General features: G+C 36.5%; 4 protein-coding genes across 4 annotated transcripts in view; all 4 read left to right on the top strand.

Annotated features, from left to right (window-relative positions):
• The first annotated feature begins 1,589 nt into the window (after nt 1-1,589).
• Nucleotides 1,590-2,009, top strand: LOC119675287 (forkhead box protein P2-like). The gene is made up of 2 exons (XM_038086480.1): nt 1,590-1,732; nt 1,803-2,009. Exons 1-2 carry the CDS (start codon nt 1,613-1,615, stop codon nt 2,007-2,009), a joined length of 327 nt encoding a protein of 108 aa, XP_037942408.1. The 5' UTR covers nt 1,590-1,612.
• A 12,181-nt stretch (nt 2,010-14,190) lies between these two features.
• LOC119675286 lies at nt 14,191-15,510 on the top strand. The gene has a single exon (XM_038086479.1). It carries the CDS (start codon nt 14,191-14,193, stop codon nt 15,508-15,510), a length of 1,320 nt encoding a protein of 439 aa, XP_037942407.1.
• Nucleotides 15,511-15,853: 343 nt separating this feature from the next.
• Nucleotides 15,854-16,770, top strand: LOC119675285. Its single transcript, XM_038086478.1, has one exon. The coding sequence runs from the start codon at nt 15,856-15,858 to the stop codon at nt 16,768-16,770; it is 915 nt and encodes a 304-aa protein (XP_037942406.1). The 5' UTR covers nt 15,854-15,855.
• Nucleotides 16,771-16,864: 94 nt separating this feature from the next.
• LOC119675284 overlaps nt 16,865-17,136 on the top strand; it is an 8,684-nt gene continuing 8,412 nt past the window's right edge. Inside the window, exon 1 of the mRNA XM_038086477.1 lies at nt 16,865-17,065. Coding sequence (XP_037942405.1) covers nt 16,865-17,065 — 201 coding nt within the window. The remainder of the gene's footprint in view (nt 17,066-17,136) is intronic.

Raw genomic sequence — 17,136 nt, 5'->3', positions numbered from 1 at the left:
CTTGTGACACGGTGCATTGTCTTGGTGGAACAAAACTTTTTCTTCGCCATATGAGGCCGTTTCTTTGCGATTTCGTCTTTCAAACGCTCCAATAACGCTATATAATAGTCGCTGTTGATGGTCTTCCCCTTCTGGAGATAGTCGATAAATATTATTCCATGCGCATCCCAAAATACAGACGCCATAACCTTGCCACCCAACTGCTGCGTCTTTGGTCGCTTTGGGCGGCTTTCAGCGGCTGCATGCCACTCAGCATGACTCTGGAGTGCCGATTTGACTCTGGAGTGAAATGGTGGATCCATGTTTCATCTATCGTGATGTACCGTCGCATAGTATTATAGTTATAAACATATAATACTATAGTTATAGTATTATATGTTTAATACTATAGTTATAGTATTATATGTTTTCTCTTCGAAATTCACTTAATAGCTAACTTAAACTAACTTCGACAATATCCATTGTTATTGTTTTTGTTTACAAAGTTTGGTTACGGTATCTTATTTTGATAAATTTTTTATCAAACATATTGGTTTTTTAATAGTTTGATAACCGTTACTTGTTTTGATACAATTTGGTATGATCATTACAATTTTGTAAATGTTCATTAACTTACATTTTTCAATAATAAGTGTATACATATAAGTGTGTATAAATATATTTATATTAAACAAAATGTGGGAACATTGTGTATGACCATCACAATTTTGTAAATTGTAATTTTGTAGTTTTGTTTGATGGGTGATTTTTTGTCCTGGACTTATAGCATCAGTTGGAAGGCTGGAACTCTGTATGTGGGCTAATTTTGGTTGAATTAGTTCAAGCTCGTGGATTGAGGGTGACAATGGTTTGACGCTGATGTTATTGCTGACATATTGCTTTGTCCATCTTACAGATAGATTAAACCTTGTGATTGATGCCGTAAATCTTATTCCGAATTTGTACTTTGTTGCATTGCAGCTGTAGTAGATACAATAATGTTTTTTTTTAGAGCATCCTTATCTCGTCCATCACATTTCCTGGGGAGCGATAATGTCACTCTTGTATTCCTTGAGGATATTAATCAGCTATATAGATGTGCCCTCTCTGTAAAGAGTTCGGTCATTTCAGAACCATGTTCTTAAATCGTGTTCTTCGTCAACCAAAAACGGTTTTTTTGGAGTTATGGTTTTTCATGATGAGTTCCACGCCTGATGAATAATCTTATATATCCATGAGAAGACACCAAGCCCGACTTATAACCTTATATATTCATGAGGAAGCTTCCGCTACACACATCAGTTCACTACGCTTCCACGGTGCCCATTCTGGATAGGTACAAACTCATAAAGAAGAGTGACAAGGATCGTGCTGGCGTTTACTTAATTAAATGTTTACTTAATTACTTAATTAATTAAAAATCTAACACTTTATCTTGTATGTTCACTACTTAACCCCCTCCATTTTTATTATATTACATTATATTATATTATAATACATTTTATTATATATTTATTATATTAAAAATTTATGTATTTTATTTCATGAGTTTTTACTGCATTTCATATACAAAAGGCATCTGAATGCTGAGCATAGTCTAGATGACCGGTCCACCGCCCAAGCTCGCGTGCAAATGCAAGTTGTTTCTCAGTTGGAGTTACATTTGCAAAAGGAACGTGATCGTCTTCAAGCTATGATGCATCATTTATATTTAACTAAACAATTTCTTTCACCAAAAATGAAGGAATTTAAGGTAAACGTTCAGACTTCATTCACATGTTTTTATTTTTATTTTAATGTGTATTATTTACCTTCTTTGTTAGGACTCTATTGATCAGCAATATAAATGTATATCTGCCCACGCTTCGTCAAGTAGTACAAATTCCAAAGTTTCGCAAGAACTATCTGCTTCAGTTTCTAATCCGTTATTAAATTCTGGTAATACATCAACTTTAAGAAAACGTGTCAACGATAAACCATGTGTTTCTCTATCTGGCGGTATGTGTTTTGTGAACTTATTACCAGAATGATTAGATATTATTTGTAAAGTGAATGTTTGCAAACAAAAAAGGAAATTTTGCAATTATTTAATTGATTCGTTTATTTTTTAGCTATTAAACAGTAGTATCAATTTTTTGAGAATTTGCTGTTTATTTTTAAACAGAAGGTTTTATTTGGTAGACCAAGAACTTAACATAGTTATTCATTATGTTGTTAGAGAATTGACTATGGTCATTCGATTGTACTAATTTCTATGTGGTAACGTTGGTTTGACTGGTAGTTCCTCTGATTTTTTCAAGACATTCAGGTCCTGTTTTTCCAAACATCTGGAAAAACTCCATTTCGTTATTCATAACAATTAAACTAAATTCTGCTTGAATTGCGCAACTGAGCTGCCCAGACACTTTTGATCACATTTCGATCAATTTAATCTTTTTATTTATTTCTTTGTACATGACTAGTATTAGCAATAACTATAGCATCGTATCTGGGCTTTAATGTCTTGCTTAGCATTTTGTCTTCTTAAAATCCATCGTCATTGTTACTTTTCTATGCCTGAAGACATTGCACCTACGTCTATATCTTTTATTGGATACAGTAATTACGTGTGTAATTACTCCACACCCTCTTTATTATCTGACATTACACTCATTTGTAGTGTTGTGTCAACATGCGGACAGAGTGATTTAATTGCAGCGTTTATAACTAAGTCCGAACGCATTATTTCGATTTGTCTATTTCTTTATATTAGTCAAAGAGCCAGCTAATTTTATTTTTATTTTATAATGTTAGTCTTTACTATATTTACTTAACCGACCATAACAAACCGATTTTGGATTTCAGTCTGACGCATCATTTCGATCTATACTCTTCTGCTACAAGCGCGTCATCGACAGTGTCGTACATTATGTGCGTATAGTGCTTCCTTAACTTGATCACTCCACCGGAGATACGCTGAGCTTCACTATCTTTTATCTTCGACAACTGCTTTAAATACTATTTTTACTGGAGTGTTTTTATTCATTCCTGACCAAGTTACCAATGCTGCCGGATCTTAATTTGTTGAATTATATTAATGCTGTGATAAAGGTCTTGAAACTTGTGGTTTGTTCGGATGCGGTAGTTATCATCAACTCATAGAGGACCAAAGATCTCATGGAACTTATCTCTCCAAAATTTCCAGTGCTGCACAATCAGAAGCACAGATAGGATAAGCGACTATAGAGTTTTGGTTTTGTCTGGCGAGAGAGAACTCACATTTGGCTATTGAACCTATAATAAGACCTACTGACAATGATGATTATTCATTTAATCTTCAAGCTTGTTGTTTATTATGCCGGTTTTGAAACTATAATCGCCAGCTACCATGTCCGAGAGATGCAAATTTCTATCAGTACAAACAGCAGCATAGACAGTTGTAACATAACGCTTGCTACGTCCAAAGATGTCGATGTCGTTAAAGTAAGCAAGCAACTGAATATATTTTTAGAAAATCGTGGCCTCATGGGGATAGTAATAATGTTTTAAGAAGTTTATATCTAAAGTTCGTATTTTTATCACCCTTAATTTTCTCAAACCGTATTTGACAATTTTCAAGAATTTTATTCCCAGCGTCAACATTTTGCTTAATTTTAAAAGTCAATATACCATATTTATAAATTTCGTGAGTTCACAGTATAAAATGTAATTACAATTATTGGATAAGATTAGTAGTCCCATTTTGTCTATTAATATAATTCTGAATGATGCGTTTGATGTCTCGGGTACTTTTTTTTGTTTTGTTTTATATATTTCTTGCGTTTCTGAGCTGTTTATTTTTTAATAGTTGGAATGTATAATAATATTGTTATAAGAATGCATTTTTTCTTAATTTTCTACTAATAAAAATGTTAATTTATACATATACCAAAACTCCACCAAGCACTTGTAACTTGTTGGAAGATAAAATTGGGTTTTTTATTATTATGATTATATCACCGAGCACATGTAAATCGTTGATATTTTGTTAGAAAGGAAAAAGATGAAAAGGTTGTGTTTTTGTTAGACTTGTGTAATCGAATGCTTTATTTAATCATTTACGTATCCATATATACAGTTCTTTCTTTTTTAATAATTGCTTATAACCTACTTACTAAAATTAACAACTACGCAATATATAAGAAGAAGAGACAAACGTGCAGTAATTTTATGACCTATTTAATTTAACACAAATTTGTTTATTAGCAAAATAGTGCATCTATTCCCTGCTTTAGAACAATAAATTAATAATAAATGAATTAAGAATAATCATCAAAAAAGACAATTCATATGCAATGAACTAAATAAATGACATACTTTAGATATAATTAATAACAGAAATGTCAGCAAAAAAAAGAAAACTTGTAATGAACAAAATGAATGACTTGTTTTACACATTAAACTTAAAACCTATTATTTTATCTGCCGTTTTTATTTTTTGAATATCAATGACGCATTTCTTAACAAGATTAACAAGATTTTGTAAATATATTACACAGCACCAGTGAGTTTCAATGGCGAAATAAGCAAAACGACTTTCGTTTATTGAACCGTCGCATTGTTTGAATTGCTTACTATTTTTTTGCTTACTAAATTTTCCTATTACATAATATTAATGTGTCGATCGAAATTAAATTAATCGAAATTAAACAGTACTTTACAGCTACTCATAAAGTGCGTTCCATTTTATTATTTTGTTATTTTAAAATTAAAGTAAAATAAGACTATGCGAAACTAAAAAAAGCGTGTTGCTGCCGAGGGACTTGAAAAGAGAAAAAAGTTAAAGATCAAGAAAGAAATGTATGAAGCTAAACTATATCAAGAACAGTATTTTCGTTACAAAGTTAACGGAAGTTGCATATCAATAAATAAAGGGAAGCGGCATGCGTTTTTCTGGCTAAGTTTGAATTTGACGAAAATTATAAAACGTTCAACACCGACCGCGTTGAAGCACGAATGTGTGTTCAATTTTCCGGGAGTACCGCTAATTTATGCACTGGAAGTCCCGTTGCTGGTATTGACGTCAACGACCCTGACTTTATTGTCGCGACCTGTTATTACGGCTTCCACTCTTCGGTGCTTCCACTGGTGAGCGAGAAGTTTGTCTTCTTGGACGACGACTAGTCGACCAACTGCGAGATTCGGCTGCTCGAACACTTGTTTTTTGGACTGCAGCTGTAGGATGTAATCTTTCGAACAGGATTGCCAGAACCTCCGTTTGAGCTCGCATAACAGACGCCATCGTTTCAAAGTGCTCAATTTGTTGTCGGAGACGCCTTGCGTTCATTCTTGCAGCAGCGAATGAAGAGTACCTCGTATCAACAGGTGTGCTGGTGTTAGTGCTTCTTTGTCGTTTGGGTCTTATTTAATGGACTAACTGGACGAGAATTGAGCAGGGCTTCTACCTCAATGAGCATGGTTAACAATTCTTTGTTGATAAGAAGCGTACTGTTGATTGTTCGTTGAATATGGTGTTTTGCCGATTTGACCGCCGCTTTCTATAATCCTCCGAAATGGGATGCCCTGTATTGTATGAAGATAAGGTCTATGCCTCTTTGTGCAGCATATTATGTCAGATCGTCCTTGTGCTCTCGGATCGGCACTATCAATGTATATGTATAGCCTTTGACGTGAAACAAACAAACACTGCTATATACATTTTAACTGGTGGTCGACCACGAATTTTTAAAGTAGTGCACACAGGCCCACAAAAATCGGCACCGCTAATTAAAAAAGGTCGTAGTGCTTTTAACCGATCCGCAGGTTAGTTTTCCATAACTTGGGTCAGCAGCCTAGGTCTGTATCGAACACAATGTATGCATGCTCTTACGGTTTTACTGCATGCCTTACTTGAATTTATTACCCAAATTTTTTCACGCACCAGCACTTCTAAGGCTTTTAGACCAGTATGACAATTAGTTGTATGGAAAAATCGCAAAAAAATCTCATCAAAATTCAATTTTTTTGGTAATAAAAGGAAGAATTTTGAATCATAAGAAAGTGGTGCGTTTAGTAAACGACCTCTTACACGAAGCAAATTAAATGTTCGAGAACCATTTTGGACTGTACGAATGAATGGAGTTAGTTTTTGAATGTAAACTGGTAATTACAGCGACTTCTCCATTCTTTGGATTTGATCCCTGATTTCTTGATTTTGAATGAATTCAATGATTTTCAAGAAAGTCCAATTTGTGGTCGGAATAAGAACGTTAGCGCTCCCATTTTTCTTAGTCACGAAACCTAGAATGCATTCTTGACAACGCCAATAATGAGTGGCTGTATTCTAGTCTATAGCTTAGCCAGAAGGTGAGTTGCACATAATTCGAATCTGGGTAAAGACTTTGTGTTAAGCGGAGCGACCCTCAATTTAGCAGTGAGCAGCGCCGTATTAATACCATTAGAATCATGAGTTCAGATGTAAATACAACAGCTATAAGCTTTTATTGAAGCGACGGCAAACCCGTGAATTTCGCATTTGAAATTCGAGATCACATTTACGTGGTATTGCGATAACATCCAGTGAAGATAAATTCGCTTTGATGGCTTGCCAATTGGTGTCAAGGTGCATATGTATTGATTCATCCCAATCAAGTTTTTAAAGCCAAAGTTCTTGCAACAATATTTTTGCTTTAGTTATTTAGTTTAGTTAAGTCGAGCTAAAACCGACAACATATTTCTCTTTGTCGCTCGTAAATGAATATTTTTTTTTTCTAGTAGAGTAGTAGAGTGCTAGTAGAGTATTGGTGTAAAAGAGTATGATATTACCGATTACACACTCGACAGCGTAATGCCTTGTATATACATACAGTATGCCCTCTTTTGAGACAATTTATGCGTGCTGAACTAGATTTAATGAAGTTGAACCGTTTAGTAACTGAAAGAGCAGCAAAAGCGGAGCATAAATTTATTACATGTTCTTTTAAATTACAGAACAAACATTTACTTTCCTCTTATGAGCTATTTTTTTGCACCTAAGTGGTGATTTTTCATTCATACTTTGCCAACTGTCCTGTTTAGGCCTGTTCGATCGAGATCTTGACGTGGAAGCTTCGTCAACAAAAATGTACTGATATCGCTTTTTTAAAGTAGTCTCGCAATCAGATCAGAGTGGCGGCTTGTCATAATCTAACTGCTCCTCTCATTTGGATTTCTTGACGCCATCAACCCTTGTTTAGCTAAATAAATAAGAATAGCATTTGAAATGTACTTATCATCTCCTATTGACATAAGGGACTTATAAATGGCAGAAACAGTATCTATGATATTCCTCAATACAGAAGAAGGTGGCTTGTTAATTTTCGGAAGTTCAAAAAGCTGCGTGATACTATCGAAAAAGATTAAACAAGCATTGTCATAAACTCTTTTTAAACTAGCTAATGCCTTTGAATAATTTATTTTAGTGAGATGAAATGCCTTAACTGTACCAAGAGCTTCATCAGATAAACATGAAATAAGGTGACTGAACTTTTTAATATCAGTTAGCGAATGATCATTATGCACTAAGCTTTCAAAAAGATTTATGAAGTTCTTGTACTCAGAATGTTTATCACTAAATTTAGGTAAACGCATACTTGGCAGTCTGAAATGATGATTGCTGTATTCATGCGAAGTATCAAGGATGATAGACTTGCGATTTTTAATTAATAAGTGTAAAAACAATCATTTTAAGTTACACAGATTTCTCTGATCGAAAGCCTTCACCTACGTTCCAGTTCTAAAGGGTTTAAAGCAACAGCTCTTTTCGATATTATTTTTTTGATTCGCAAGATACTGGTCGCTAAAATTTCTCGCGTTCACTTTTGTTGGAATTGTATTTTTTCAGGCTGCCCAGCGTATTAAAATCTGCAACCATCTGCTTTTCCACCGCTGAAATTGCACCCTAAACTAATCAGTACCAAGAGCAACACGAAAAACAGCTAGTTTTCATTCAAGCCTCACGCACTCACCTAAATCAAACTATTCCAAATAAAATCACTCAGCAAACGTACGATCAAGTTGCTGTCGGCCAAATAAATCAAGTATTTTTCAATAGAAATAGTCACCCTCAGTAGTTCGCAGGGTGCTTCTCATCGCAGTTGCAACATTTTGGCAGTTCGTTAGCCTCTTTTATGAAATTAATAGTAAGGTGCATTTAATACATCTCGGCATTCTGTTGCAATAATTCTTAGTGTGGCCAAACCCCTGCCAGCTTTTACACTGTGGTATAAGTTTGGGAGACTTGACATGATTTTGATTATTGAATGCAGAATATTTAAATGTTTGAACGTTAGAAGAAATATGCCCAATGGTTCTTTTATTTTTTGTTTAAGCTTTCATTTAGCACTCAAAGCTTTGAAGCCCTGTTGCTTAAAATCGCTGACAACACATTATTCTTCACATGAATGATGCAAATTTTTAGCAACGACTCTAATGGATCGTATCTGCTTATTTTCGTATGAAAACGAAATTGGAGAAACTTTTAATCACAGCTCTGTAATCATCACCATCAAAAACAATGATTTTTTGAGTGCCATTCTCAAGTAATCGTATTGTAAATTTGTTTTGGACATATTTAACAATAGCATTTTGCAGTTCTTGATATTAATTAACATTTGAAATCACTATAGGAGGCGGTGGTAGTTCACTTCTTCATTTTCCGCTTTAATGCGTTCATTTTCTTTTTTAAGTTGCTGGCATAATACTTGTAGATCAATTACCTTTTGTTGAAGATCTTTTATTTCTGGCTCGTTTATCTTATTAAACGTTGGAGTAGAATCACCAAATTTTTAACTTTCGCAAGCTGAATTCAATCTCTGTCTTCCTAATAAACAGACAAAATAAAAAAACTAAACAAATTGCAAATCACGAAATCGTGCAACTGTGTATTAATATGGTATAGCTAAATAATTAACCAATGCTATATAACTAAATTAATAAATACAGGAAAGGACGTTCAAAATATTTGATAAAATAAAAAAATTTAAATAAAAAAAAACATGAAAATAAATAATTTTATTTATTTATAAATTTGAAATTTAAAATAATTAAAAAATTACAAAATAAACCTACTTTAATTATATTGTAAATCTACTGTATGAGCGATTGCGAAAGCGTTGTACGTCGGCACTCTCTAATAAGTGAATTGAGGCCATAGCTATATAACACTAAACACAAATAACACTAAAATAATAAATCATTCTTCAACCAAACCTTCAGGAAAATCAAAAATTGAAACAAGTATAACCAAAATAGCTAGTGAAATTGCCGTCGCTAGTAAAATGAAATTAATCAATATTAAAAACGAAAATTTAAATATAGTTTTCCAAACCAACACGCAACAATATCGAATGAAACTAACATGAATACACGACAGGTACCAAGTATTACGACTTCGGTTCATCTAAAAGTGAAAACACCTAAATCAGTCCAGGTGAAGAATATACGACAACAAATTTAACAATTTCAACAACAGCTTCAAAAATTGTATAAGAAAGAAAAAAATTAACTTCTCCAAGACGAAGGATGGAATCAAGCTGTATTCAACAGAAACGCTACCTCTGTTAACGACACTTGGACAGTGGTTAATAATCGTAAACATCAACGCGATAGTCTAAGTAAAAATCAAGCAAGCCAAAAACAAACCAAGCTAGACTCAAACTGGCTAAATGGACCTGTCAAAACAAACCGATGCCGAAATAAATGGAGAATCGTTAAAAAATAATGATAATCCTTCAAAAATACTGAAATTTCCACCTATATTTATTGTAAGGTACATTACATCAAGCCCATAATAGATGTATTAAACGAACATAAGCCTAATCAATTTAACTTAAAAGTACTAACTCCAAGTCTAGTAAGAGTTCAACCTTCTTCATCTGACTCCTACGTAAGCATTGTAAAACAGTTAGAGCTCAAAAATACAGAATTCTACACTTACAAACCAAAAGCTGAACGAAGCTTTAGAGTCATATTAAAAAATTTGCATCACTCAACCGCAATTGATGAAATCAAAAATGCACTTCTGGAGCTTGAACATAAGGCTGTAAATGTTTGGAACATTAAACGTAGAAAATCAGGAGAACCTCTTCTCATGCTTATTATCGAACTTGCTCCAAACCTAAACAATAAGGATATTTACTTAATTAAACTCTTGTACACTACAGTTATATTCGAACCATCTGACTCAAACCATGAAATCCCTCAATGTGCAAACTGCCAGCACATAAGGATACTGTCACCGCAAACCCAAGTGTATCAAGTGCGCTGGAAACCATGTTTCTGTAAATTGCGAAAGGTAAAGCAGATCCAATGATGTCAAATGTGTTTTATGTGAGGGAAATCACCGCGCCAACTGCAAAGGATTTCAAATCTACAAAAACATGCAAAAAAAATGAATCCCCAATTACGGCTTAAAGCAGCGGAACTCCAAATTAAAGAAAACCCTTTTTCTGAACTACGAACTTTATCACACAATGCATCACAATGGTAAAGCAAATGGTGGCCCTGCGATCCTCATAAGGAAATCGATGAAACATTATGAAGTCAAACCATATTGCATGAAAGAAATTCAGGCAATAAACATTGTATTACAAACTAGAGAAGGCGACATGACTTTCTAATCACTCTATAGCCCACCGCGTCACAGTATTTCGAAGAATATGTACATATCATTTTTTCAGTTGATTGGATCTAGGTTTCTAGTAGGGGTTCTCGCCTAATATCTTCAAAAGGAAGACAACTTTTCGAAGCAATTAATGTACTCAATCTCCACACAATTTCAAAAGGTAAACCCACAAACTGTCCAACGGATAGAAGAAAAATACCTGACTTAATTGATTTTGCAGTAGCAAAGGGGGTATGTATCGAGACAACTACCTGTAAGTCCAATTTCGACTTGTCATATGACCACTCGCCAATAATAATCACTCTCAATGACTCTTGTGAAATTATGGAAAAATATATTCTTCATAACAAAAATACTGATTGGAACAGTTATCATGAACTAATTACAATTGGTTTAAATACCGAAGTCCAGTTAAAAATTGAATTTGATGTGACTGAAGCAGTAGCGCATTTCAACTCATGTATCTAAATGTCTGCCTGGGAATCAACTCCTCCATTTTCAGAAAGTGTTAAGCAAAAATATCCATTTCATGTATATGTAGAAATTATTTATTAATATATCACAAAGCTTACAAAATTAGAAATTATTTATTAATATATCAAAAGCTGGTTTCACAAAGCTTACAAAATTAGAAATTATTTATTAATATATCAAAACTTTTCAATGAAATTTTAATCAATTCAAATCGAAAAATATATACCACGGAAATATAACATCGGCTTAACTTCTTGCAAAATGCATCCGCTTAACCTCTTGCAAGTTCACCAGCTTAGCGACGACTACTCTTCTCTTGTACTCAATACTCGCCGCTAGCCCTCTGCATGCAAACTCGTTTGAGTGCATACTTCACTGTTTGCAATCGGCCATCCTGAATGTCGTCTGTCCCAGACGACTCACTTTCACTATCTTCATAAGTCGCCCATCTTTTCATATAATCTGCAGCTGTCGATGTTGTATTTGGACCCTCATGATCACCTACTTTCCTTACATCGTATCTTTCATTTTGCTTCACCTTCGTCACCTCATATGGACCGAGATATTTTGGACAGCACTTTTGACCAACTCCGAACTGAGTGCGTTGAATAGCTACTAGATCACCCAACCTGTATATTGTTGCCAATTTACGTCTTTTACCATATTGATTTCGGTTTTCATCTTGTATCTTAAGGATTTGTTGCTTTGCGCTGTCACGCATCTCTTTTCTTTTATGTTCAAAATCACTAATAATTGCTTCTTCAATCATGCTATTTAATTCTAAGTCCTCCGGTGTGAACATTTTAAAACCAAATAGAAGCTTCTCTTCGTACTCCTTATTACTGTGGAATTGATTATTTTTTGTAACTTACTTACATGATAGTTTTATCTATTGGGTTAAGGAATCCTTCCTGCTTTCCCATTTTTTTAGAAGCAAGAATGCAGGTCACACAGTTTGCAATTATTCTTGCAGCATACTTTTTAGCTTTCGGAATATAGTACTCTTGATTTAATACCGCTACTACTTTATCCGCGCTCCAATGTCCCTTCTCATGTATTTTCAGAATTATTTCTTTATTCATTGATTTTGGTACAACTAACAAGTGTCTGCCTTCATTAAATTTATATAGAACACCGCAACGTAGTTGAAAATTTTCATACGGTTCATTTTTCAGCAAACGACTGATAATCTGGCATGACTCAGCTTTTAATTGTGCTGTTCTAACCATGTGTATAATGCTGTCTTCTAATCTGTATACAGTTGGATATCTGCTTAATGCATCCACGTGTCGCATTGCATTGCCGGATCGATGACATACTTTACAATAAAACTCTGATATCTGCATAGCCCACGCAGCAACTCTAATGTTCAGTGCCTTCTTTGCCATTGTTAATTGAAACGCCTTGCAATCTGTAAATATTTCAAATTTTAACCCGAGTAAATAAATTCTGAACCTTTTCAACGCCTTAATTATTGCCAAAACTTCAAGGTCGTAGCTACAATAATTTTTTTCAGCAGCTTTCGTTTTATAGCTTAAATAAAATACCGGATGATAATTTAAATTGTGTCTTTGCATCAATATAGCGCCATATCCCTCCTTGCTTGCATCAGTATGTAACTGAGTTTGTAGTTTGGGGTTAAAAAGTTTTAAAACTGAGTTGTCACAGAGTTGACTCTTCAGAGCAACGAATGCATTTTCTTCAGCAGAGTCCCATTTGAACGTAGCATTTTTCCTGGTTAGGTCCGTTAACGGCTTTGCTAGAATTGCATAATCTTTCATGAACTTACGGAAAAATCCGGTTAATCCTAAAAAGCTCATAACCCCACGTAAGTCCTTTGGTTTTGGAAAATTCTTGACTGTTTTTGTTTTCTCTTCGGAGGGACGGACAGAACCATTTTCAATATTGTGTCCCAAAAACTCAATACTTTTACTTAAAAACGTACACTTATTCCACTTGATTAAAAGTCCATTTTTTTCACAAATGTTAAAAACTATTTTCAGTTTGTTCATAGCATCTTCGTCATTGCGTGCTGGAATAACTAAGTCGTCCATGTATACTAGTACTACACCTTCTCTTATGGCGTTCTGGAAAATTGTGTTTATAAATCTCTGAAATGCAGAGGGAGAATTACATAAACCAAATGGTGCCTTTTTAAACTCAAATTGGCCATCGGGTGTCACGAATGATGTGTATTTCCTATTTTTTTCCTCAATGTCCACATGAAAAAATCCATTTCTCAAATCTAGTGTTGTGAAAACCTTTGCATCATAAAGTCCTTCTAAAACCTCTTCTATATTAGGTAGTGGATATCTATCGCGTATTACAACTGAATTCAATTTTCTGTAGGTACCATCTCTTTTATGTGCCAATACTACTGGACTTGCAAAATCTGACGAACTCGATTGGATTATACATTCCTCTAACCATTCTTTTATTTGCGCATCTACGTTTTGCTTCTCCATCGGTGCTAGTCTTCTTGGTTTTTGATAAATTGGTTTTTCGTTCTCGAGATTAATTCTCATTGTCACACATGATGTTTCAATTTGTTCCGGATTGTACGTAGAAATTAATGTGTTTATTTCTTCTTTTAATGTTGAATTCGAAATGTGGCGTGTACTGTCTAATGTACTGGTCGCTTCCGCATATTTTACTAAATTCACCCTTGCCAACATCAGCTTTTCGTTCTGTTCATCAAATTTGTAAGGAAAACTTACCGTTTTCGATTAGTGTTTGAGATTTGGCACAGCAACTAGGCGATATGGCAGCACACATTTAGTAGTTTTTGACGATGGCATCCTAACATCTGGCAGCGATAATTTTGGCTTCGCTTTTTTGCTTTTTCCTTCTCCTGCTTCTTAATTGGCTACTGGCGGTGTGTGCACGTTTTTTTGGCTTGACAAGATATTAATAATTTATCAGTTCAAAATTTGAATAAGAATGTAATAAAATTTAATTGACTATATCCTTAACGAAAAAATACATAAACTTTTGCGTGTATGGAAATTCGTGTCTGTTTTTCATACATTTGTTGGTGCCGAAACCCGGGAGTTTCGGTTTTTATTTTAAATTAAATTGCGTTTTTGGCTTTTTTGGCGTTTTTATACGAAGAAAATATGGCTGCCCTAAATAGGCGTACGGCTGCGTGGTCATCATTAAAGCGGGTAGCTGCAAAAATAGTGGCGGATGACTACGTTGAGGATGGCTTTGGTATGCAGCAAGATCGTGCAACATTGCAGGCACACTTCGAAAAACTAGAAACTGCACATGGTGAGTTGGTGGCTTTGGCAAGAGATGATACTGAATTATGGTCTCACATCAAGTTGTGGGACGAGGTGGAAGACTTATATAACGAGGCGTGCGTTGCATTGCGGCGTGAGTTGGCCCGTTGTGATGCACAAAATACGGATGCACCTTCCAATATGGCAGGCGGTGCTGTATCTTCCCAAGGCTTGGCAATTAAATTGGAACGATTGGCGGTACCCAAGTTTGATGGCACGATGCGCAATTGGCTGGCATTTAAGGACACATTCGAGACATTGGTACATTCGCAAGAGTTTCCAGAGGCATACAAGCTTGGCAAACTGCGAGAGGCAGTCCATGGTGATGCAGTGGCACTTGTCGGAGGCATGTACAGTGGCGGGTACGATGAGGTATGGGCTGCACTGAAGGCTCGATACGACAATCCGAAACAGTTGGCTGAAATACACGTGGCTAGGCTAATTGGCTTCAACCCACCACAGGCTGAGTCAACATCTGCGTTGCTCTCGGTGGTTGATACAGTGCGAGAGTCCTTGCGAGCACTTGCAGTAATGAACTTACCTGTGGATCAATGGGATGCATTGGCGGTACCCATGATAGTGGCCAAGTTACCAACAATTACGCAACAGGCATGGGGCATGAGCCGCACAACTAATCAAATTCCTCCTTTGGCAGATTTGCTTGCATTTTTGGAGACACGAGCTCACAGTCTAGTTGGCACTGTTTGGCGAGAAATGGAGAGCAAACCAAAATCTGATGGCAAGACCGCTACACTACAATATCGTGGCACATCTCAGGCTGATTATAAAAGGCCAGGCTCACGTCTAATGAGGACAAACCTAATAGCAACTACTTCAGGCCACTGCCAGTTTTGCAATGACGCATCGCACCAAATAGGCAAGTGCACCAGGCTATTGGCTTGCTCACCAGCGGAGCGCTTCACACTGCTTAAAGGCTCGAATCTTTGCTTCAATTGCTTGAAACCTGGACATTCTACTAAGGCATGTGGCTCAACTAATTGTCGCATATGCAATGGCAGGCATCACACTCTACTATGCCGAAGTTCACCAGCGCAAACTCCTCCTTTGCAAGAGTCCAAACAGCAGGCACAAACTACACCTCAGGCACCAGCGAAACCGAACCAGGCTGGCATCCCACCACGTGTGCATCAGTGACTACACCATCCAATGCAGACATTCGCTACTATAGGCAATCGGGTCATACTCTTGGCAACAGCACAAATACGCATCTTAAATGGCTTTGGCGATATCGACTCGTGTCGAGCTCTATGCGCTCCAGGCTCTCAGGTAAGTCTAATGAGTACGCGATATTTTAATCAACTGGCTCTGCGGAAGCAGAAAAGTGCATTGCAATTACAAGGCGTTGGCAGTGGCAATCGTTCATATACTAATGGCCGGGCAGTCTTGCGCATATTTTCGACTGTCAATGCTTTATTTGGCTTGGATGTTCAATTCTACATCATCAACAAAATTGCCTCAGCAATCCCTGTGGCTCCAATCATGGAAAACTGTTGGCAGCATTTACGCAATTTGCCTTTGGCAGACCCGAAATTTGGCGAAACTGGTGTTATAGATGCATTGCTTGGCTCAGACATATGGGGCCAATTGTTGGCAGATGGCATAGTTCGTGGCGAACTTGATGATCCTGTGGCACAAAATACGCAATTAGGCTGGGTTGTATTCGGACCAGCTGAAGCAACCGTGCATAACTACAAGGCGGAACAATCTATGGCATTGCGTGTGGAGGCGCCTGATGAGCGAGTTGATGACCTTCTACACAGGCTATTTGAATCCAAAGAAATTGACATGGCTAAAGGCGATACACTAGCAGCAGTTGATCTTTGCGAGTGCATTTTCATGAGCACACATAAGCGTTTTGATGATGGCAGTTATTGCGTGCAAATACCATTTACACCAGATGCTCCACCACTTGGCAATTCACATCAGATGGCACTCAGGCAATTTCACCAGTTGGAACGAAAATTGGCATCCAACTCAGAGCTGAGGCAAAGATATGTGGCTTTTATGCGCGAATACGAACAACTTGGTCACATGCACCCTATTCAGCATCATTCAGGTGACCCATCTCAGGCATACTACATTCCACATCATGCAGTCATGGCAAAATTCCGAGTCGTATTCAATGCTTCCGCAAAAACATCGAATGGCATATCATTAAATGATACACAACTCGCTGGCCCCCCAATACAGGATTTATTACTTAACCTTTTGCTTCGCTTCAGGCAGCATCGAATAGCATTCACAGCTGATGTGGAGAAAATGTTCAGGCAAGTCAAGGTTGACGAGAGGCACAGGCAGTGGCAACAGATCCTCTGGCGGGAATCATCCAATCAGCCCATTCGCATATTTGGCTGTTCGCGCTATGCAGCAATGTGGCAGAGACAACTCTTATAAACTCTCAGATGAAGTACGAGCTAAAACTGCTTTGCACAGCATCCTGAATGATTTCTACGTAGATGACTACCTTAAGAGTACACCTTCTATTGGCATGGCGATTCAACTGGCGGCCGATGTCTCATCTGTTTTGGCAGACGGTCAGTTCCATCTCAGGAAATGGAAATCGAATAGCGCTGAAGTCTTGGCACATCTTCTTGGCGATGCTGATCCATGTCAGCTTAATTCGCACTTGGCAGAAACTACTGTTCTTGGCTTACACTGGGATCCATTCACTGATGAACTCTTCTATCAGGTCAGCTCTTATGATGCACAACATCTTACGAAAAGGGAAGTGCTTAGCGATGCTGCAAAATTATATGATCC

The sequence above is a fragment of the Teleopsis dalmanni genome, chromosome 2 (assembly GCF_002237135.1).
Source record: "Teleopsis dalmanni isolate 2A chromosome 2, ASM223713v2, whole genome shotgun sequence".
NCBI lineage: Eukaryota > Metazoa > Arthropoda > Insecta > Diptera > Diopsidae > Teleopsis > Teleopsis dalmanni.
This window is presented reverse-complemented; position numbering and strand designations above follow the sequence as displayed.

Bases quoted from the DNA above. Each gene is read 5' to 3' on its own strand.
- LOC119675286 (XM_038086479.1), top strand. From the start codon at position 14,191: ATGGCTGCCCTAAATAGGCGTACGGCTGCGTGGTCATCATTAAAGCGG.
- LOC119675285 (XM_038086478.1), top strand. From the start codon at position 15,856: ATGGAAAACTGTTGGCAGCATTTACGCAATTTGCCTTTGGCAGACCCG.
- LOC119675287 (XM_038086480.1), top strand. From the start codon at position 1,613: ATGCAAGTTGTTTCTCAGTTGGAGTTACATTTGCAAAAGGAACGTGAT. The intron at 1,733-1,802 runs GTAAACGTTCAG...CTTCTTTGTTAG, and splicing joins CAAAAATGAAGGAATTTAAG to GACTCTATTGATCAGCAATA.